The sequence below is a fragment of the Lithobates pipiens genome, unplaced genomic scaffold (assembly GCF_037356315.1).
Source record: "Lithobates pipiens isolate NorthernLeopardFrog02 unplaced genomic scaffold, aLitPip1_a1.2 Scaffold_16, whole genome shotgun sequence".
NCBI lineage: Eukaryota > Metazoa > Chordata > Amphibia > Anura > Ranidae > Lithobates > Lithobates pipiens.
Genome location: NW_027507748.1, coordinates 22724372 through 22749283, shown reverse-complemented (window position 1 = coordinate 22749283; position 24912 = coordinate 22724372). Strand labels below are relative to the sequence as shown.

General features: G+C 46.5%; 1 protein-coding gene across 1 annotated transcript in view; it reads right to left on the bottom strand.

The window, feature by feature from the left end:
• LOC143981666 (uncharacterized) overlaps positions 1-24407 on the bottom strand; it is a 30565-nt gene extending 6158 nt beyond the window's left edge. The window contains exons 1-2 of the mRNA XM_077479663.1: positions 24256-24407; positions 19958-20062 (exon numbers count right to left, since the gene is read on the bottom strand). Coding sequence (XP_077335789.1) covers positions 19958-20062; positions 24256-24348 — 198 coding nt within the window. The 5' untranslated portion in view covers positions 24349-24407. The remainder of the gene's footprint in view (positions 1-19957; positions 20063-24255) is intronic.
• Between the last annotated feature and the right edge of the window lie 505 nt (positions 24408-24912).

The window sequence follows — 24912 nt, the reverse complement described above, 5'->3', positions numbered from 1 at the left end:
ACTCAGGAACGCAGGGGGCGAATTGGTATCTCATCCGGCAGAGGTTTTGGGACTGTTTTCTAAATTTTACCAGGACTTGTTGGCAGCCCCGACCCCCACGCCGGGTCTAGCTGTTAAGGATTGGCTTGATGGCCTTCCCCTCCCCTCCCTGACTGAGGAGCAAACTCTGGCTTTGAATGCCCCTTGCAGTACGGAGGAACTCCAGACAATCATTTCATCACTGAAACCCTCTAGGGCCCCTGGTCCAGACGGTTTTACCTCTATATATTATAAAAAAATTTCACCCCAACTACTTCCCTATTTGGCGAAATTGTTTAATTATGTTTTAACAGGCCACACTTTCCCCGAGGACATGCTTCTTGCGAACATGTCCTTGATCCCCAAACCGAACAGAGACCACTCCCTCCCCCAAAATTATAGACCAATTTCGGTTATTAATAATGATTTGAAAATATTTGGCCGCCTATTGGCAAATAGACTTTCTAATATTATCCCCACTCTGATATCCCCAGACCAGACCGGATTTATCCCTTCTCGCCAAATTACAGACAATATCCGTCTTACCACTAATATTATTCAGGACGCCAATTTATTCTCTAAAAAGGTGCTACTGCTAAGCTTAGATATCCATAAGGCGTTTGATAGCGTCACCTGGCCTTATCTGGAATCGGTCCTGTCTAGGTTCGGGTTTGGGGGGGCTTTTGTGCACGGCTTCAGGGCTCTGTACCATCGCCCCTGCACCCGAATTAAACTCCCGGGATGTTCCTCTGACTATTTTCCGCTTGGCAGGGGGACTAGGCAGGGTTGCCCCCTCTCCCCCCTGCTATTTGCCCTGGCGGTGGAGCCGCTTGCCAGGGCGATATGTCTACACCCTGATATTAAGGGGTATTCTAAGGGGGATCAGGTTTTCACACTGAGTATGTATGCAGACGATGTACTATTATTTTTATCAGACCCTGTGGTCTCGCTGCCGAATCTGATCCTTTTGTTGAATTCATTCCATGGTATGTCTGGTCTGGGCGTCAATCTTGCTAAGTGTGCGGCCCTTCCTATTAACATTCCCAATGCCACTCTTGCAGGTATACAGGCGAGCTTTGGTTTTACATTGTGCTGCGACTCGTTGCCCTATTTGGGTATCAAGTTGGCTGCCTCCTTACCTAAAATGTATTATGCAAATTATCCCAAAGCCTTTGCCCAGGTCACACAATTATTGCGATCATGGGATAGTTATCGGATATCCTTTATGGGTAGAATCCAGGCTATCAAAATGACTATCCTCCCGAAGCTTTTATTTTTTTTTAGAGCACTGCCTCTATATGTCTCCCGGAACACGATTGATGGTATACAGAAAGAGATCAATCGGTTCGTTTGGCAAAACAAAAAACCTAGACTGCACAAGACGCTACTTTTCAGGCCAGCGGTCCGTGGGGGTCTGGGGCTCCCTCATCTATGGTTATATTACCTCGCGGCCAGGCTGGTGCAGCTGGCGCAGTGGCATTATCCCCCGGGTACGGTCTCATGGCTTCAATTTGAGAGATCCTCGGTGAACCCTTTCTACCTCCCGGGCCTTCTGTGGTTGGATGGGGTTCGCCCCAAACAATTAGCCACTTTGAATGGAGTGGTAGCACAATCCCTTCAACTCTGGTCTTTATACAAAAAGCGATATGCCCTGTGCCCACCCTGCCCCGGCCTGGCCTCTTTTTTGGGGGACCCTAGATTCCCGCCGGCTTTTTCGGCACCGGAGAGCTTTGAGGGTTGGTCTCAGAAAGACCTGGTTACCCTTGAGGCCCTTTCCCAAGAACAGCCGTTTTGTACCTTTGCTTCTCTCCAGGAGCAGTTCGGGTTGCCCAGAGAAGATTTTTATAAATACCTGCAGGTTCGGCATTTCTACGCCACTCATTACTTGAAGTGGGGGCTTCCCCCTCCTAATGATTTTGAAAGGATTTGTAAGTCCTCATCTAGGGATCGGGGAAATATCTCCTGGTTGTACCGTTCTCTTGGAGAGGTACAGCTACCGGCTAAATCACAGGCTATGCTGGGTTGGGAGAGGGAGGTTGGCTTCGAAATGACCCCGGAGGAATGGGAAGATGTGATTTCAAACATGCGTAAATGCACGAAATCGTTGGCGGTCAGGGAAACTGCATTAAAACTGCACACTAGATGGTACTATACCCCTGCTAGGCTGCATAGATTTTGCCCACTGGTCCCGGGGAGCTGCTTTCGTGGATGTCCGGAGCCGGGCTCCTTCTCCCATATCTTTTGGGGCTGTGGGGTACTGCAGCCCATTTGGCAACGGGTCGCTGATAAATTATTCCAGGTTACGGGCTCTAATATTGATATCACGTGCCGGATTGGCCTTTTATTTGCTGACATCCCGGGACTAACTCCCCCGGCTCAGAAATTAGCCCATAAACTAGTCAATGCAGTTCATTGGACTGTGGCGTTGCACTGGAGATCCCCGGTGGTTCCTTGGGAACAAGTTTTGCAGCGCATGGAGTCGATTAAGCTCATGGAGCGATTACACCACACTTTGCAAGACTCCATGCAGATTTTTGATCGTAAATGGTCCGTTTGGACTTCTCTGCAATGGATAACCCCAAGGCCTGACAGTCCGGCTGAGCACAGTGTTTAATGGCAGGGTATATGAAGGTTTTTGATGACATTCACTTGTGGTAGCATTTTGGTTTTCTTTTTAGTTTTTCTTTTCTCTTCTTACTTTTTTCTTTACTTTGTTTGGTTTTTCTTTCTATTTTCACTCAATGAGGTGCAAGGGTTCAGCGGAATTTTCCTATGAGTTCTCTTGGTTGGGATTAGCATACCACTCTTTGTCATATCAGAGTATCAAGGATTTATTGAGGTTACATTGTATGCTATTCTCTTTGATTACTTTTGTACCGATTGACCTTTTTTATTGTATATGTTTCAATAACCTTTAATAAAAACCGTTTGTAAACAAAAAAAGTACGTTTGGAATCTGAAGTGGTTATCAACCATCTCAATTTCCAAAACTAGAAAATGTATCTTACTTGTACTAGCCTTGTACGAAAGTACGATACCCCTATCGTTAGAATTAAGACAGTCAAAGAACATTCCAAGAGATTCTCGAGTGCCACTCCACAGGAGGAGGGTGTCGTCTATGTATCTTGCCCAAAGGACCAATGATGGGTTCTGTTGGGCATAGACGACATCCTCCTCCCACTTGGCGATGAAGAGATTCGCAAGGCTGGGAGCGAATTTGGTCCCCATTGCTATGCCCCTTTGTTGGAGGTAGTAACATTCATTGAACCAAAAATAACTATGTCTGGTAGTTAATTCTAAAAGTTCAATGAGGTATTCACACTGAAAGGGTGCCAGGGAGTGTTCCAGATCCAAAAAGTGGCGAACAGCCTCTATGCCCCTTTTGTGTGGTATACAAGTGTGAAGGGACGCCACGTCTGCTGTGGCTATAATGTAATTCTCCTGTACTTCGATGTTCTCTTGTAGTCTAATAGTGGAGCCTGAATCTTTCAAATATGATGGAGTCTTTATGACCAAAGGGTGCAAGTAAAAGTCTATATAATGACCTATACGTGATGTGACTGAATTGATGCCACTCACTATAGGCCGTCCGGGGAGGTTTAACTGGATCTTTGTGGATTTTGGGTAGGTAATATATGGTGGGTATATGTGGAACTGTGGGTATCAAGAAATTATTTTCCTTTTTATTTAAAATCTTAAGGTCATGACCTTTTGATATAAGGTCAACAAGTTGTTTTTTATGTAAACTGGTGGGATTGTTCGGCAATTCTTTATATGTGCCCGGTTCACTAAGGATTCTATACATTTCTATTTCATACTGGTTTTTGTTTAAAATGAAAATCCCACCCCCTTTATCGGCCGGACGTATGACCAAGTCCTTTCAATCACACAAGGACTTAAGTCCTACGTCCGAAAAGTGTTGGTGGCGAATGCGTTTCTCTGGAAGTTTAGCTAGGTCTTTGAGAACAAGGTCTCTAAAGATCTTAACAGCCGGTGCTACCACCGTAACTTGCCACTGTCAAAGCATTTTCAGGCGTGGGGCAACATAAGGCAGGAGCTCACCATGTCAGGCCCTCAGGCTTTTCACTGGCCCACCATTCTCCCAGCTTTACAGAAAAGGCCTAAACCAGGACTAAAAAAATACCAACCCACCTTGGCGGTTCCTCTGCCAGCATGTTAGCAAAATTCTGTTTAAAAAAACATCCGAGAAAAAAAAAACACCGGGTTGACCATACCTAGGCCACCCATCTGCCTGGGAAGGTAGGTTACAGAGCTCTTGACTAGTGATGGACGAACTTCCGACGGGACGTTTCGCGAACGCGAAACGCGAACGGACACAAACGTTCGCGAAAACGACCGTTCGCCGCGGGCTCCATTGACTTCAATGGGAGGCGAATTTCGCAAACCTTTAGGTCGAATTTGCGGCCACGGGGTAATTATTAGGGGGTAGCACGTAGTCCCACCACCTGGACAATAGCATAATACATGTATGAGGTGAATTTGGGATCGATAACTACAAGCATTTTTTTTTTATTTGGGAAATTGTTCTGACAATTCAGGACTATGGAGCTAATGAAGGCAATGGAGGAGAGGGAAGGTCAGGGACCAGGGTAGGCAAACAAGAGGGTGCAGGAGATACAGAGCACTGACAGCAGCACCGTAATACAGAGCACTGACATCAGCACCGTGACATACAGCGCTGACAGCAGCTCCGTGACATACAGCGCTGACAGCAGCTCCGTGACATACAGCGCTGACAGCAGCTCCGTGACATACAGCGCTGACAGCAGCTCCGTGACATACAGCGCTGACAGCAGCTCCGTGACATACAGCGCTGACAGCAGCACCGTGACATACAGCGCTGACAGCAGCTCCGTGACATACAGCGCTGACAGCAGCTCCGTGACATACAGCGCTGACAGCAGCACCGTGACATACAGCGCTGACAGCAGCTCCGTGACATACAGCGCTGACAGCAGCTCCGTGACATACAGCGCTGACAGCAGCTCCGTGACATACAGCGCTGACAGCAGCTCCGTGACATACAGCGCTGACAGCAGCTCCGTGACATACAGCGCTGACAGCAGCTCCGTGACATACAGCGCTGACAGCAGCACCGTAAGCAGCCCCAGGAGGAAGTCAGCACAGCACAGGGATGGTGTGATCCCCTCATAATAAGAACCCCCAGGAGGAAGTCAGCACAGCACAGGGATGGTGGGAGCCCCTCATAATAAGAACACCCAGGAGGAAGTCAGCACAGCACAGGGATGGTGGGAACCCCTCATAATAAGCAGCCCCAGTAGAAATATGACACCGCTCAACCTCTTCAAAGAGGAGGGTAGGGGCATATAGTACGGTGTGCTTTTTTGGGTCAGGGAAGTGAGCCAAATGAATTAAGAAGGTCTGTGTGCTTGATTCCAAAAATTGTTTATAGACATATACATGGTCTACTGATCACATGTGTTGAATTCCTCCGAGATCCATGCCTCATTCATTTTTAGAAATGTGAGGTAGTTAACACTGTGGTGAGCTAGGCGAGTACGCTTATCGGTCACAATCCCCCCTGCTGCGCTGAACGTCCTTTCGGACAGGACACTGGATGAGGGGCAAGCCAACAGTTCGATTGCAAATTGGGCAAGCTCTGGCCAGAGGTCAAGCCTGCCCACCCAGTAGTCTAGGGGTTCATCACTCCTCAGAGCGTCCACATCGGCCGTTAACCCAATGTAGTCGGACACCTGACGGTCTAGGCGTTCCCTGATGCTGGATCCGGATGACACCTGTCGATGGGTCGGCTGAAAGAATGACCTCATATCCGAAGTCACCAACACATCTTCAAACCGGCCTCTTCTTGCAGGCGCTGTTGGATTGGTACCCGCAAATCCTTCTCTGGGAGTGGGAATTGCTCCTCTGCCAGCGCACGCAAAAGCAGAATGCAGCATTTCTCGAAGCAAGGCCTGGAAGTGCTGCATTCTGACAGCCCTCTGCGACGGCGGTAACATTTCCGCCATTTTGTGTTTGTACCGGGGGTCTAAGTACGTTGCCACCCAGTACTGGTCCTTGACCCTCATGCTTTTTATACGGGGGTCCCTATTAAAACACTGGAGCATGAAGGCCCCCATTTGCACTAAAGTGGAAGCGGTGTGGTGGCCTGGCTCCTGCTCATCATCCAGGATAATGTCGTCCTCTTCATTCTCCTCTCCCCATCCTCGCACAACAGGGATCCCAGAAAGGTTTAAAGCATGCTCTTCTTGCTCCTGCTCATCCGCCCCGGCACCATCCTCCTCTGACTCCTCATCAGACTCCTGTTGTTGACTTGTCTCAGATAGAGTAGCCCCCCCTGGGAATTCATCCAGCATTGCGACTTCCTCATCTTCCCGCTCCTGCTCCTCCACAGCCTGATCAATGACACGACGCAATGCACGCTCCAGAAAGAAGGCATAAGGTACCATGTCACTGATGGCGCCATGGCTGCGACTGACCAGTTTGGTGATCTCCTCAAATGGCCGCAGAAGTCTGCATGTGTCGCGCATGAGCAGCCACTGGCGCGGTGAAAAAAAACCCAGCTCCCCAGAACCGTTTCTTTCGCAGAGTTCATACAGGTAGACGTTAACTGCACGTTTCTGCTGGAGCAGCCTATCAAGCATATAGAAGGTTGAGTTCCATCGCGTCGGGCAATCGCAAATAAGACGTCTGACCGGCAGATGGTGTCGCCGCTGAATGTCAGCAAGGCGAGCCATGGCCGTGTAAGATCTTCTGAAATGGGCCGAGATTTTCCTTGCCTGCCGCAAGATGTCCTGGACCCCAGGGTATTTGACAAGGAATCGCTGCACGACCAAGTTTAAGACGTGTGCCATGCACGGCACGTGCGTGATTTTGCCCTGTTTCAATGCGCTAAGCAGATTGGCACCGTTGTCACACACCACTTTACCAACTGTCAAATTGAGCGGTGTTAGCCACTCATCTGCCTGTGAACGCAAAGCTGAAAGGAGTGCCGGGCCAGTGTGGCTCTTTGCTTCCAGGCACAACAGACGCAGCACGGCATGGCAACGTCTCACCTGGCATGTGGAATAGGTTCTGGGGAGCTTGGGCGGTGCAGTGGAAGAGACGCTAGCAGCGGAAAAGGAGGAGGCAGCTGAGGAGGAGAGGGAGGAGGATGGAGTAGGAGGAGGAGAAGAAGAGTCAGGCCTGCATGCAATCCGTGGCGGTAAAACCAAATCTACACGGGTGCCACGGGTTACATGCTTGACGGCCGTCAGAAGGTTCACCCAGTGGGCAGTAAAACTGATATACCTTCCCTGCCCGTGTTTGCTAGACCACGTGTCTGTGGTCAGATGTATCTTGGCACCGACACTGTGTGCCAGAGATACATTCACTTGCCGCTGAACATGGCCATATAGCTCTGGGATGCCCTTCTCTGAGAAATACTTCCTTCCTGGGACCTTCCATTGTGGTGTTCCAATGGCCACAAATTTGCGAAAGGCCTCCGAGTCCACCAGTTTATATGGCAGTAGTTGGCGGGCTATGAGTTCTGACAAGCCAGCCGCCAACCGTTGGGCAAGAGGGTTATCCGGCGTCATCATTTTTTTACGCTCAAACATTAGGCCCACGGAAGCCTGCCTTTTTGCAGAAAAATGTGAGCTTGGCGTGATGGAAGGTGGAGTGGAGGACAATTGTGAGGAGAGAGGAGAAGGAGAAGTAGAAGACGAGGCTGGACGGTGAGAGCCTGCAGTGTGGCTTTGTGTGTTCCGTTGCTCCCACTGGGCTCGGTGATGGCTGCTCATGTGCCTTCTTAAGGCGGTCGTCCCTAGGTGAGTATTGGGCTTACCGCGACTAACGCGTTGACTGCAAAGATTGCAGATGGCAACGCTATTGTCAGCAGCGGACACGTTAAAAAAAGCCCACACTGCGGAGCCATGTGCCGGTGTCCTGGGAGCGCCAGATGTGACCGTACATGGTCGATGACTCGCTCCTGATACATTTGCAGTCTGCTTTGTCCCTGCTGTGCAATGTAAGTCATTGCTGCTTCTCCTCCCTATCTGCTGGTCCATATCTCCCTCTGAACTCCCCTCCTCTTCCTCTCTTATGGGCACCCACGTGACATCACTAGACACGTCATCATCAACGTCACCTTCCCCACCGCTATAAGTAGAGTAGGCAGCAACACCGGGGACCAACCTCCTCCTTGGGCTGATCTGGGTACTGGCGTCAGACTGCTGAGTAGCGCTTGTTGCTACCTCCTCTTCCTGATCCAATACCAAGAGTGGCTGCGCATCAGAAATGTCCTCTTGATATGGATCGGAAAATAATTCCAGTGACTCAAGCGGAAGGTATGTGGTGGTGGTGGTGGTGGTCGTGTTGTTGGTGGTAGTGTCTTTGGGGGTGCACATAGCAGAGAGTGAAGAAGAGGGTGCAGATCGAGAGGATGAGGAGGGTGCAGAAGAGTAAGGCTGAGCGAGCCACTCAACCAAGTCTGGTGCATCCTTTAAAGTAATTGAACGCACCTTCTGCAACTTCCCACTTTGGCTCAAGCCTGTTGCTCCTGCCCTACCCCTACCACCCCTGCGGAAGGGCCTGCCTCTTCCTCTGCATGTCATTTTTTAAATGACCCTGTGACAAAACTCTTAGTCCCTATACCGCTGAAGGACTGCTGCAGTATAGGTGAGCGGTCAGCAGTGGTGCACGTCAACCCTATCTATTGTGGACCTATAGCGGTCCTTACAGAACAGCAGACTGTACCGCACTCAAGCCTATGTACCGTAGCACCCTATACCAAGTTACCAGTCCTTATAAGAACTTTTGTGGACCAAGCAGGTTGTGTATTAGTGTTTAGCAGACTGTACGTCAGTCCCTATACCGCTGAAGGACTGCTGCAGTATAGGGCAGCGGTCAGCAGTGGTGCACGTCAACCCTATCTATTGTGGACCGATAGCGGTCCTTACAGAACAGCAGACTGTACTGCACTCAGGCCTATGTACCGTAGCACCCTATACCAAGTTACCAGTCCTTATAAGAACTTTTGTGGACCAAGCAGGTTGTGTGTTAGTGATTAGCAGACTGTACGTCAGTCCCTATACCAATGAAGGACTGCTGCAGTATAGGGCAGCGGTCAGCAGTAGTGCACGGCAACCCTATGTATTGTGGACCGATAGCGGTCCTTACAGAACAGCAGACTGTAACGCACTCAGGCCTATGTACCGTAGCACCCTATACCAAGTTACCAGTCCTTATAAGAACTTTTGTGGACCAAGCAGGTTGTGTGTTAGTGATTAGCAGACTGTACGTCAGTCCCTATACCAATGAAGGACTGCTGCAGTATAGGGCAGCGGTCAGCAGTAGTGCACGGCAACCCTATGTATTGTGGACCGATAGCGGTCCTTACAGAACAGCAGACTGTACTGCACTCAGGCCTATGTACCGTAGCACCCTATACCAAGTTACCAGTCCTTATAAAAACTTTTGTGGACCAAGCAGGTTGTGTGTTAGTGTTTAGCAGACTGTGCGTCAGTCCCTATACCGCTGAAGGACTGCTGCAGTATAGGGCAGCGGTCAGCAGTAGTGCACGGCAACCCTATGTATTGTGGACCGATAGCGGTCCTTACAGAACAGCAGACTGTAACGCACTCAGGCCTATGTACCGTAGCACCCTATACCAAGTTACCAGTCCTTATAAGAACTTTTGTGGACCAAGCAGGTTGTGTATTAGTGTTTAGCAGACTGTACGTCAGTCCCTATACCGCTGAAGGACTGCTGCAGTATAGGGCAGCGGTCAGCAGTAGTGCACGGCAACCCTATGTATTGTGGACCGATAGCGGTCCTTACAGAACAGCAGACTGTAACGCACTCAGGCCTATGTACCGTAGCACCCTATACCAAGTTACCAGTCCTTATAAGAACTTTTGTGGACCAAGCAGGTTGTGTGTTAGTGATTAGCAGACTGTACGTCAGTCCCTATACCAATGAAGGACTGCTGCAGTATAGGGCAGCGGTCAGCAGTAGTGCACGGCAACCCTATGTATTGTGGACCGATAGCGGTCCTTACAGAACAGCAGACTGTACTGCACTCAGGCCTATGTACCGTAGCACCCTATACCAAGTTACCAGTCCTTATAAAAACTTTTGTGGACCAAGCAGGTTGTGTGTTAGTGTTTAGCAGACTGTGCGTCAGTCCCTATACCGCTGAAGGACTGCTGCAGTATAGGGCAGCGGTCAGCAGTAGTGCACGGCAACCCTATGTATTGTGGACCGATAGCGGTCCTTACAGAACAGCAGACTGTAACGCACTCAGGCCTATGTACCGTAGCACCCTATACCAAGTTACCAGTCCTTATAAGAACTTTTGTGGACCAAGCAGGTTGTGTGTTAGTGATTAGCAGACTGTACGTCAGTCCCTATACCAATGAAGGACTGCTGCAGTATAGGGCAGCGGTCAGCAGTAGTGCACGGCAACCCTATGTATTGTGGACCGATAGCGGTCCTTACAGAACAGCAGACTGTAACGCACTCAGGCCTATGTACCGTAGCACCCTATACCAAGTTACCAGTCCTTATAAGAACTTTTGTGGACCAAGCAGGTTGTGTGTTAGTGATTAGCAGACTGTACGTCAGTCCCTATACCAATGAAGGACTGCTGCAGTATAGGGCAGCGGTCAGCAGTAGTGCACGGCAACCCTATGTATTGTGGACCGATAGCGGTCCTTACAGAACAGCAGACTGTACTGCACTCAGGCCTATGTACCGTAGCACCCTATACCAAGTTACCAGTCCTTATAAAAACTTTTGTGGACCAAGCAGGTTGTGTGTTAGTGTTTAGCAGACTGTGTGTCAGTCCCTATACCGCTGAAGGACTGCTGCAGTATAGGGCAGCGGTCAGCAGTAGTGCACGGCAACCCTATGTATTGTGGACCGATAGCGGTCCTTACAGAACAGCAGACTGTAACGCACTCAGGCCTATGTACCGTAGCACCCTATACCAAGTTACCAGTCCTTATAAGAACTTTTGTGGACCAAGCAGGTTGTGTGTTAGTGATTAGCAGACTGTACGTCAGTCCCTATACCAATGAAGGACTGCTGCAGTATAGGGCAGCGGTCAGCAGTAGTGCACGGCAACCCTATGTATTGTGGACCGATAGCGGTCCTTACAGAACAGCAGACTGTACTGCACTCAGGCCTATGTACCGTAGCACCCTATACCAAGTTACCAGTCCTTATAAGAACTTTTGTGGACCAAGCAGGTTGTGTGTTAGTGATTAGCAGACTGTACGTCAGTCCCTATACCAATGAAGGACTGCTGCAGTATAGGGCAGCGGTCAGCAGTAGTGCACGGCAACCCTATGTATTGTGGACCGATAGCGGTCCTTACAGAACAGCAGACTGTACTGCACTCAGGCCTATGTACCGTAGCACCCTATACCAAGTTACCAGTCCTTATAAGAACTTTTGTGGACCAAGCAGGTTGTGTATTAGTGTTTAGCAGACTGTGCGTCAGTCCCTATACCGCTGAAGGACTGCTGCAGTATAGGGCAGCGGTCAGCAGTAGTGCACGGCAACCCTATGTATTGTGGACCGATAGCGGTCCTTACAGAACAGCAGACTGTACCGCACCCAAGCCTATGTACCGTAGCACCCTAGACAGACCAAGTTACCAGTCCTGATAAAGAGCTTTGTGGAACAAGTGAGTTGTGAATGATTAGCAGACTGCAGCAGAAGGGCAGCAGTCAAGTATAATATTCTTTCTATATTTGGAAGAAAGAATATTATACGTGTACAAGCCTATTACCGTACCACTGATACCAGTCCTGAAAAGAACCTTTGTGGAACTAATAGTAACAGCAAGTCTTTAAAATTATCCTCACTGCCTGACACACTGCTTCCTGCCTGTCCCTATACAAATTGGCAAAAAAGAGTAGGCTGGAACGATTAGCTGGAACAGCTCTTTTGTGGACCTGATAGTAACAGCTAATGATGATGATGATGATGATGATGAAGAAAGACTAATCTGGCTGAGCTGTCCCTAAAATAGCAGCATACAGCGCTCTGTCCCTTTATCTAAACTGACAAAAGAAACTCAGGCTGCTGACCTAACACCTATACCAGTCCTGAAAAGAACTTTTGTGTACCAAATAGCTAGCGTTTTCTCTGTCCCTACTCCACACAGGATCCTTTCCCTACAGTGACAGAAGAAAGAATGTAAAATGGCCACCGGATCGGGTGTATTTATAGGTTAGGGGGAATGTCCAAGTGTCCATGAGCTGTCATGTCTCAATTGGTTGTCCTGTAACACATGATAAACGTGTCACGAAAGGTTAAAGTTCTTGTATACATTAAACACGTAAGTCCGCCGGGGCGAACGACGGAAAAAGGCGTTCGAACCCGCGGACGGCGAAAGTCGGAAATTCGCCGCGAAACGACCGCCGGGCGAACCGTTCGGCCATCACTACTCTTGACAAGTTTCAGTTTGTTCCCCCATAACAGTTGGAAGAAACAGCTTTAGATTCTCGCATAGAGAGACACTGGCAAAACACAGATAAAGCTGACATACAGAAATACCGGGATCAGGTCCATCCTTTCCCTGTAAGAGAGTTTCCAATCCTTTCAGGTGGCAACCTTGACATCAGCATCTTGTAGCCTGCTTTCCCAATTTGTAAGGCCATAATCGCCGGGACCAAATTTGATGCCTAAAACTTCAATTTCCAGTCAGGGCTCTGAGAAGATGTCCAGAAGCTTGAAGCCACCACCTTCCTCACCCATCCAAATAACTTCACTTTTACCCTGATTGATCTTTGAGCCAGATGCCTCAGCATACTCAGCATACTGCTCCATCACCAAGACCACCTCCTCTGCCTCCTCTGTCACATAAATGAAAATAGATACATCATCAGCATAGGCCCTCCGCACAATGGTCTGCTCTCTAACTTATGGATGAAGGGATAGTTTACGAACGCATAAAGCAGAGGACTCAAAGGACACCCTGACGCACAACCTCAAAGAGCCATCCTATCCAATCATTCACAAGCATGAAGCTTTCAGCTCCTCTGTACAAGCCAATCAATAAAGCCCCCCTCCAGGCCATACTTGCCAGGAAGCAGCCATAGGCACTCATGATTGACCCGATCAAAATCTTTAGCTTGATCCAATGCCAGCAAGTACTTTCTCCAGCCTGCAGCCCTGCACCACTCCAAGGTCTCCCGGACAGTTAACACTGCTGAAAAAGTGCTTATACCCTGAACCGAACAGTGCTGGTGGCTGCAAAATAGATTGCCCGCTACAGACAATAAACGCCAGTAAATTATTTTTGCCAGTATCTTCCTATCAACATTGAGAAGGCTAATGGGCTGCCAATTCTCAATTCTCTAAGGCCGCGTACACACGGGTGGACTGTTCGCCCAACTTTGTTCGTCAAACAGTACGACAAACAGTCCGCTCAAAATTTGCATGAACGGACTTGACCACACACGATGAACGAACAGTCCGCTGAAACCGTGCGCGATGACGTCTACAGCACGTACGACGGGACTAGAAAAACGATGTCCTATACACTGCAATGCAACCTTCGGTCGTGTAAATCCTTTCTGAGCAAGCGCGAAACTTAGTTTGTCGAACAAGCCTACACACGAGCGGACTGTCCGCTCAAACCAAGTTTCAGCGGACAAAACCAAGTTTCAGCGGACTGTCTTACGGGAATTCCGAAAAACTTTGTTCGTTAGACTGTCCGCTGAAACTGTCCGCTGAAGCCCACACACGAGCGGACTGTCCGCTGAAACACTGTTCAGCGGACAAAGTTGGGCGAACAGTCCGCCCATGTGTACGCGGCCTTAGAATCATTACCCTTTGACAGAATAATCACCGCAGATTGTCGCATGGAGGGAGTGAGTGAACCCTCTCTCAGACAGCCATTAAAAACCTGCACCAAATATGGGGTCAGAGTAACGTTAAAGTGCTTATAAATCTTGGCTGTCAATCCATCCGGCCCTGGCGACTTCTTAATGGCAAGCTTATCAATAGCCTTAACCACCTCATCTGCTGTGATGTCCGATGTCAAACTCGCAAGAGAACTGCCATTTCCCAATCCTGGAATAGAATCCAGAACACTTGATATGCCTGTCTGATCAAGGTCCCTCCTGCCCAGGAGGTCAGCATAATATGACCTGGTGGTTTCCAGGATCCTCGACTTGGACTTTGTCAAGGAACCTGTACTGTCAACCAGGCCTACAACTGACTTAACTGCTTTACCTTGTTTGCAATTCTGGTAAGGGTCGGGCGAGTGATATTTCCCATAATCCCTTTCCAGAACCAAAGAGGCATGCCTGTCATATTGACACTCCCTGAGCAAGAGTTTAACCTCAGATATCATCCCCGGATCCTCATTATTCAACACAAGCCTATCAAGCTTTCTCCACAGACTTTCTCCACAGACACTAGGTGACATACTTATCAAGCTGTTTATTTCTTCCTTTGGTCTTGAAAAACCCAACAATGCTTTGTTTTGTAAGCTCCCACCAATATTACTTATTGCGTCAAAAGTCCATGAATGATATCTGTGCCTGAAAAAAATCCTCAAAGGTTTGACTCACCTTCACATCGTCCAGGAGTGCCGAATTTAGCTTCCAGGTACCCTTGCCCCTAGATGGTGTATTGGGGCTATTAAGAGCCACAGACGGAATACAGTGATTGGAAAACTCCACTGCCTGACACATTGGTGCTGAGAAGGCAGAGTTCCCCTTTAAAAAAAAAACTATTCTACTCTGACTACTACCTTGCTGAAAAGTGAATCCCGTGTCATCTGGGCAGCAATGAATGTGCACATCAACCAGACATGCCTCTCTAGCTATTTTGTTCAATAAGAAGCCGCCACAGTCCAGCCTGGCTCTGGTACTCTTCCTGTTCTTAGTCCTAGTGACGGTGTTGAAATCACCAAAGAAAACTTGTTGGGCTGTAAAAAGAAAGGGCTTGATCTTCATGAAGAGGCATTTCCCTTCCCAATTTGTCTGGGGCCCATAGATGTTGATTAGGCTCAGGTCCTGCCCCCTCATGGAGACGTCAAAGACCATGTATCTCTCCATTTATACCTCAATAATACGCCGACAGGTTAACATGCCAGAAAAAAGTACTGCAACTCCAGTGTAAGGCTCGGCCACAAGGGGCCAGAAAGAGGAGCTGTGCCTCCACTCCTTTGCCAGATGAATATCAGCCAAACTAGACAACCAGGTCTCTTGCAAAAAGAAAATTTCAGCATCAAACCTGCTGAGTAAAAATAAGGCCACATTAAGAGCACTTACTGATTTTATGCTGGCGGCATTAATGGTCGCCATCTTCAGTGGAGTAACTGCCATCAGGATGATTGAGGTATACATTTCTTAGCCTGCTTACCCCCCTCCCTACCTGGAGACCCTACACACTTCAATGTCCATTGTGATTCCTCCTCCATAGAAATCACTGACTCATCACCAGAAGAACTTCCACCCTTCATTTCAGAAAACACCTCAAAAGCAATTGCCACCTCCAGCCTCCTAGGTTCAGGAGCTTTGACATCCTTCCTCTTTGTCTACCTCTTACTCTTTTTTTCTTTTAGCCTCCAACCATTCCATATTCTCATTCAACAATCCCAATGGCAGAACCCCCTCCCCCCTGCTCCCCAGGACATTCTCAGCCAAACCCCCCCCATTAACCCCTCCCCCCTTATCATTCACCCGAACTTCCACATTTTTCATCCTGACTTCCACATCATTCACCTTGCATTCTGCACCAGCCACTTCCATTCCCTTCCTCTTCCCACCTGTCCCTCCCCAATCATCCAATCCATCACTCACTCAACCCCTCTGTCTGCTGACCTCGAACCGCAGCACTTCTGCCACACTGAGGAGGAGGTATTGGCACAACCATAAACGCTGGTCCAGCACCCTCCACTACACTAGGAGAAACAATAGGTGCAGACACAGGGTCCCCAAGAAGTTGTATTCTCCATATGGTGTGTGTGGTAACACAGAGTAGGGCTCCAAAGGAGTCTGAAAAAAAGGGGGGGTTATACTGAGAACTCTTATAGAGTAGGGATGGTGTGAAGCAAGTAAGGGGAGGAGAGATGGTGAGGGTAAAATTTGAAAGTGGTTAAAGGAGATAAGGTTATACCAGAGAGAACCATAACCGGAGGGATAGATTAAGGGGTGAAAAGTGTATATGGCGGTCATATATATTATAACAATATATACATATTATATATACACACACACACACACCTGAAAATTGTGCATAGCAAGAAAAAGTGCCAAATGTAACAAGATAAATACCTCATGTGAAAATGTATCAGATGACATCTTGGATACAAAGTGTGGCATAACCAAAGGAGCAAATAAAGTCATGATCAAGAGAGTGCGCTCAGGGCGTCCAGTGCACCCGCAGATAGCCTCCATCATCATGCTGGGCATGATGGAGGAAGAGAAGCATCCCTCTCTGGGCAGCAAAGCGGTCCATGATGGCGCCAGAAAGCTCCCCCTATGTATCAGCCATAGCATGGAAAGGCACACACATCGTGACGTCAGGATGATGACCAGGGTGACGCCGATGCGCAGTGAGCAATCCCACATGCTTCCCCGCCCCCTAACATGAGGAGGGGAGGCGATGGGCATCTCCCTAGTAACAGGTGGCCAGGCGGCCCCACAGGCGCAAAACACGCACAGCTGCAAGCCAGGCTACCAAATCAACAAGGAGGGTTAAAGGGTAGCAAATATACACCTCTATCTTCCTGCGTATCCTGTGTGGCTGACGAGATCCATCAGCCACACAGGATACGCAGGTAAATATGGGTAAATGGGAAGAACTGTATATAGGTCTGGCCAGGTGCCTGCATCCCTAATGAATATGCATAGAAAGGGGGGAAGGGGAACTCCTTGTTGATTTTGCAGCTGTGTGTGTTCTGCATCATTGGTCCCGCCTGTTACTAGGGAGCTGCGATGCGTGCCTGGTGCCCTCCCTCTCCCCTCCTCATGCTAGGGGGTGGGGGAGCAGGTGGGATTGCTCGCTGCACATTGGCGTCACGCTTGCCGCTTCACACCGGGTGTCAACCTGACGTCACAACGTGTGTGCCTTTCCACATTATGGCTGATACATAGCTGGAGCTTTCTGGCACCATCATGGACGGCTCTGCTGCCGGAGAGGGACGCCTCTCTTCCTCCATCACGCCCAGCGCACTTTTTCTTGCTGTGCACAATTTTCAGTTGTTCTCTTTTTCACTTTGGCTTATATGATTGCCATATACACTTTTCACCTCTTGATCTGTCCACCTGGTTCTGGTTCTCTCTGGTATTCCCTTATCTCCCTTCACCATTTTCTAATTTTCCCCTCGCCAGCTTTCTGGCCCTTACTTGCTTCACACCATCCCTACTCCATGAGAGTTCTTCATAGTATAACCCTCCCTTTTTCACAGACTCCTTTGGAGCCCTACTCTGTGTTACCATACACACCATATGGAGAAACCAACTTCTTGGGGACCCTGTGTCTGGGCGTTCCCCCCTTGTGTGGTATAGCCTCCTCAGCTCCCTTGACAGACGACTATCCTAGTGTTTCCTCATAGGTGCAATACCACATACTCCCGTTTTCCAGTCCTATGTAAGTAATCAGACTGCAATATTCTTTCCTCTTTCTTTGCTGGCGTTCTTACCAGATATTATATATATATAATACATTTTACAGACTAATGGATGCATTCACTCCCCATGAAGTGTCTTCACATGAAACACGATGAGCTCTGCCAGCATGCACCTTTTTTTAGTCAATCATCATTGCATCTATTCCTCATTTTTTTAATTACTTGTTTCCTTACGTGGAGTAATCACTCCATACATTGCTACTGGAATGGGCTGCCATTTTCGTTTTTAAGGTTGTAAATACATGAATTATTTGGATTATGTGTTTGTATTCTCTGATTTTATGTGTTCATGAACTGTACTTTACTCAACTTTTGCATATATGTGGTGCCCTTCAAGTTCTTCCATACTGAGTGTGATTCTATACCCTCTTTATTTAAATAAACTCATTAAGTCACCATGTATGTATTACCTTGTCTAATCACCATTTGCTTCACACAAAGTCCCAACTTCCTTCTCATGTTTCTTTAATCAAAGGTTGTCATGAGATAACTTTGGGGACAAGCCCCATCTAGTCCGGCTGGCCCCTATACACATGCTCATATCGCTCCCAAAACAGATCCGGTGATTCTGGATGCACAAATGATAAATCATATTCATAGGAACCTGCCGGACTGATGAGAGCATAAATATCCTTCACTTTAAATCCCATGACTAGGATTCTATCCACAACCACCCTCCTGATAGGAAGGAGGAGGTATTCCACCTACCTGAGCGGTACCACGTTCCTGCATTTAATGGAAGAAGGTGTGTTAGGTGAAAGTCCCACAACTGGTTCCCTTCCACCAGCAGCATGACTTTGTCCCGACACAGCCTTAGCATAGTTCCCAACTTGGAAAGATGACATATTAACTGGCTGCAAAGGAATATTAACTGGCTGCATAGGAACCTTTGAAATCAGGTTTGGCAATTTACCCACCATCTGATCCCCCCTCCTCCCCTCCAGCACAGCAGTCCCACTCCCCATAGTCCCAGAAGTACCACAATTTCCAACAGTCCTTTTATTAGGTAAAATCTTATGCTTAGAAAAAACACCAGCTGTTTTAGCATCCATGCGGCACTTTGGCTCTGTAGTCTTGGTGTTCATGTGGGACTCCTGCTCCTTGATCTAACAGCCAGCAGGAACATCTTTGTCTGGATTCCCACCATCTCCTCCTGCTTTCCTTGCCAATTGCAAAGATTCGTTGACAGATGCAGTCTCTTTGTCTGTAGCAGTAGTCACAGGAAAGGCATCCATACACAGATATTCTCAACAAGCACTCCTTCACCAGCATTTTCCTGAACTGAAACAGTATGTCCGCCATTTGCAGACACTGCAGCAATGATCAAACTTGACAAATGAAAATTTTTCCACAACTTTCTCCCTTACTGGCTGAGGCATGACATCCTCCTCCTCATCTTCATCTGACGAGTCAGTGAAAAAACAAAAATTTCCTGCCACTCAATGGAGATTCCATTTCTGTAATGGCCTGCAGCAATCCACCATTTTCCTCAACCTCCTCCTGAGATGACCCAGGCTGCTGGGGAATGAGTAGGGCAGATACTGACTCAGACATGACAGATCCTGAGACAGGGATAGTATTGGAGCCACCATGTAAAGCCACTTACTTACCCTCCATCTATACTGTCACCGTTTCTCTAGCATTCACCCTCTGGCTTGTACTTACACAGGCACTTTCCATCTGCTTTCAGGACAGTAAGCTTCTGTTCTTCCTTAGTAATATGGTGAAGTCTATTTACCACTCTATCCTGGAATGCTGGTAAGGACTCCCCTTGCATAGGGACAAGCCCTGGATTGCAGCTTGAGCACATGGTGTAGGCCTTCATCTTCACCCACCCACTGCATGGTGGTTGGGGGAGAAGCCTGCAGCACAAGCCCAGGCTTGATGCTTGTCCCAGCTGAGATCAAAGCAGAGTGAGCCAGCAGCACATTGCAGAACAGCACAACCTGATGACTGATGTGACTGGCTCAGTGTTCCTTGTACAGCACTACAGTATATGTAAGAGCTATATAAATGTATAATAATAATAATAATAATTGTTTGTGACTGTGGGGGGATATTACAATGTAAGCTCCTTTGGTGCATAGACTAATGTGACTGGTTCAGTATTCTTTGTACAGAACTTCAGAATATGTCAAAGCTATATAAATGTATAATAATCCCATTCCTGCTTCCTACAGCTGATCCACTCCATGGTTATCATGCCTTAGGTTCCTTTACCGTTTAGCTACCACACATAATGCGCTTATCATTATAGGAACACCCCAAGCTGTCAATATTGCTTAGAACACAAAGCCTTACCAAGAAAAGGTAATGTGTGCCGCCACAAGGCATCAGAGTACGGACAAGGACTGCCCGAAATTTGCTGGTGCGCAATTGTGTACGCCTCTCAAACTCTTCTTTTACCTGAAAACAAGAAAAACTGTATCAGGTTTGGAGAGACTCAAATCTAGACCCGCACTCAGTAACAACTGTAATACAGTAATTTCTGCAGAGTATCAGACTAACCAGATAGTTACTGCAATTATATCCTATAGTGAGAAAATGTATACACACATATATGATCTATAACCAATTGGTCATATAACTTCTAGTGACATAATTCATGTACAGTAAAACCTTGGTTTGAGAGTGTTTTGAAGGCAAGCAAAATTGTTTTATAAATTTTGACTTGATATACAAGCGACGTCTTGATATACAAATAGCGTCATGTCATAACTGAGTATAAAAGAGAAGAGAGGCGCCTCTAAGTGTAACAATATGGTTACATTTAATGAAGATACAACATTTAGCAACATATTGCTACACTTAAGCCCCATACACACTATCAGATTGTCTGCTGAGTTTTTCCTTCAGATTTACCAAAACCATATAATATGAGGTCAAACCTTAGGAGTTTCAATGGGTATGCAATCAGGCAGGCCCTTTTACTACATGGTTTTGGTAAATCTGAAGGAAAAACTCAGCAGAAAATCTGATAGTGTGTATGGGGCTTTAGAGGCGCCCTCTCTTACTCTGTAGCTCCTGCTGGATTTTGCTTCTAATCCCCTTGTGGAGGCTTCCATTTGTGGATGGACATTTTATGGTTACACAACCTGGTCATATTGCTATAATCTTTTAATATGGACTATAAACTGAAGGACCAATGAATAAATGGTTGTGGAATGAATCATCCGAGTTTCCATTATTTTCTTATGGGGAAATTCGCTTTGATATACAAGTGCTTTGGATTACAAGCATGTTTCTGAAACTAATTATGCTCGCAGTCCAAGGTTTTACTGTATATGCAAAACATTAAAGTGCTTGTGAATAAACCATATATAAAATGAAAAAGAAATGTGTGAACAATGAAGTCCATAAAAGATGTGTTACAAAAAAAATATATTTTATAATAAAAAAATATATTATATATATATATATATGAGAAACAATGTAAAAATAAAAATTGTATATGAAAGATGATTCTTCAAATATCAATTTACAACAATATCATGCAGTGGAACTTGTAAGTTGATGAAAACTGTGACAATAACACTTGAATGTGATCCTCCACCAGCCGTACCAAACTGACTCACCAGATCCAATAGCTGGTCAAATTATAAACCAGCAGCTGCTCCTTTTTGCGATCAATGCTTAAATCAGAGATATTTGTTAGCAAGTGCATCACGTCCTCTCCAGTAAATCATGTCATGATATCCATATGTATAAGAGAAGGAAGAAGGAAGCTCCAATAGTGTGATGCCATTTATAAAAAGATTAATTTAAAACATTAAAAGATACACTCACACTTTTCAGTGTCAGACACGACACCGACATGGAGTTTTGGCATAGTAATGTATCCAAACCGTCTCCAGCCGCTGAGGTTCGTATGTGAGCTGCGAGTACAATCCTGGACAGCGTGTCTGCGTCAGCATCCTGACCCCGCCCTATGCGTTTCGTCATATGGGCGTCCTACCGGGGAGACAGAACGTCTGAAGCCATACATGCCATTTTATGTATGGGTCAGCAACCCACGAGCTGTTGAACAACCCTCAGCAGTGAACATGTACCAACATTAAAAAGCCTAACAACTAAGCCATCTGTTATATATTATTATAGACCCTAACCAATAGCATGACACAGTTTTATCGTTATTTTTATTCCTACACCACACCGTGACCGACTACTGACCGAATGTTTTTAAAGGGCCAATCGTCAACTATAAAAGGGTAACTCTAGACCACCACCAGGAAATTATATAAATATTACCATTGATGACCATTATCTGTCTACTTCAAACTACTAAGAGGTTAATTTCCAAAAATGATCTATATTTAAAAATTTGTTAAAAAGCAATTAAAATTCTATCGATCCCATAAAATAGAAGCTGCCTAGGGTCACCATTGTGTTTCAATTTGAGGTGTCGTGACACGCTATGTTTTTCAAATCCTTACACTATATTGCCGACATGTTCATTGATCCTTGTCTTTAGTTCTCTGGTGGTCCTACCCATGTACTGTTTTCTACATGGACACTCCAGTACATATACCACATGGGTGGAGTCACACGTGATCAAAGATTTCATTTTATGATGTTTACCATCAGCAAATGAGGTCAAATTATTATTATTTTTTTCCTTCTACCTTCCTTTATTGTGTTTACTCGAGTTGCACGATTCTGGCTAAAATGAGAATCACGATTTTTTTGCTTAGAAGATAGATCATAATTCTCTCACGATTCTCGCGGCGTAACATCATCTTTCACATTAAAACAAAAAAATTGTGCTAACTTTACTGTTTCCGCTTTTTTATTTATTGAAGTGTATATTTTCCCAAAAAATTGCAAAGACTCCTGGGTAAATACAGTGTTACATAAAATATTGCAACAATTGCCATTTTATTCCCTAGGGTCTCTGCAAAAATTATATTTTATATATATATATATATATATATATATATATATATATATATATATATATATTTATATATGTGTGTGTGTGAGTGTGTCTGTGTGTCTGTGTGTGTGTGTGTTTGGGGGTTCCAAGTCATTTTCTAGCAAAAAAAATATTGATTTTTAACTTAAAGTGGGGTGCCCCTTATAAAAAAAAATTAAAAGTCAGCAGCTACAAATACTGCAGCTGCTGACTTTTAATAATACGACACTTACTTGTCCCAGAGTCCAGCGATGCGGGGGAATGAAGCTCCGCTCGTCCCCCTCCACTCGATGGTGCCGGTATTCCTACTGTGGGCACCCGCCTGTGGCTTCACAGCCAGGCTCCCACTGCACATTCGCAAGCGGCGCCGCTCGCCATGATACGCCGTGCAGTCATCTGAGACCTGTCACATGTCCCAGATGACTAACTGTGCCAAGGGGAAATGACGTTGGGTGCCCGGGCACTGAAGGAGGCAGACTACGAGGGACCCCCTAGCAACAGGCATTTAGAGGTGAGTTAAAAAAAAATGTTTGCTTTTTTTTTTTTTTTTGGGGAAATTTTACTCATATTTTTTTTTTTTTGGGTGGAAACACCAGTTTAAGAAAGAAGTGACATAAAAAAGATTTCAACTTTAAGCCGTGAAACACATCTGCGTCAAAGTCACAGCGAGCTACCCATCACCTGGTTTTAGAGAACCTTCCCCACCGGCAGAACAGAGCGATCGTTGCCGGCAGTGATCACATGGAACAAAAAAAAAAAAAGAAGGTCAGACAGGCTGGTTGTAATGAAGTTAATTGATGGATCATCTTCAGTACAACCAGCCTGCCCACAAATGGATGGAATCTTGGCTGGTTCAGTTGGGACCTGACCAAGGATCGATGGCTGGCTTTAGATGGAATTGACTAACAGATTGAAGCTGAGCTCCAGATAACAGTTTCCAGCAACCGTTTTCCTTTTGGAATAAAGATTTTACACAAAAAGGAATAAAAGATGACCCTTGTAAGCACCCCTGTCACTTACTGGCCAGCAGCCTAAAAAACAAAAACTAATGCGGCCACCATACCCAAGGATTGGCTGCAATATACAGTAATACATATTTTTGGTTTAATACCATTTTAGGGTCACTTTCACATCACTGCTTTGTGGGAACATCCATTGTGCTTCAATGCCGCTCAGGTCGGCTACATACCCCCCCGCCCATTGTTCGCAGTGAGCCGCTCTGAATCTGACCACACACACATAATACAACATGATTGTACTTTTAGCCAACTGAAAATCGTGTAGAGCCAGACTGAATACAATATGAATGGACGGGGTTCAACGGAGATACAATATACAATCAGATTGTAAGCTGTGTGGTCAGCTCTAGGGGGCTGATCTGTCACAATGTGGTCTTTTCAATTGATATTTTACCATCAGGAAGGCAGAGCGATTGCCGTATAGATAGAGATGTCTCTCTACACATTTGTTTATTTAATACATTATCGGAAATATGGAACAGTAAACACAGGAAGGTATAGAAGTTACATGCAAAATAAAGCATTATGCAAAATACAGAGGGATTTTATCAAAACTGGAGCAGTTGTGCATGGCAGCCAATCAGCTTCTAACATTCTTTGTTAAAACTCAACTGGACGAGCTGATTGGTGGTGATGAGCCCTTAGGATTGGACCCCCCAACTACTTACCTTGTCAAGTATAGCTTGTTCTCCTGGACTAGGTGTCTTGGGGTCAGTCCATTCCCAAATTTTCAGATCCTCACTCTTCTCAACGTCACTCATTTTTGCAAAGTTCTCAGCAGACTGAGTAGATCAGCCAATACCTGGACTTATATACATGAGGACTGTACCATTCCACAGGGGAGGGGTGTGACATTCTCAGGAGAAAAATGACACTGGACTTTGGACATGACACGGCACAAAAATCCTGTGATTGCTGCAACAAAAGTCTGTGCTGAGATCATTATGTTTTATACCCCCCCCCCCCCCCCCCACTAAATCAGTGGAATGGTACAAGCAGCCTGCGGAATCCTGGAGGTAAATTTGAGGGTGGTACACAGGTCTCTGGTTTTACCATCCCCCCTCCCCCTTACCCCGACCACCCACCTGAAGAAAACCATACAGGTGCTCAGGGCTGTACACATGATGCAGCAAAAATGTAATCCCCCCATCACATTTTATCACTTAGCGACCATTCAGGTGAATCCACATCACTAAATCAGTGGAATGGTACAAGCAGCCTGCGGGACCCTGGAGGAACATTCTTCTCACTGATCACCAATGTAAGGAACATTCTTCTTACTGATCACCAATGTAAGGAACATTCTTCTTACTGATCACCAATGT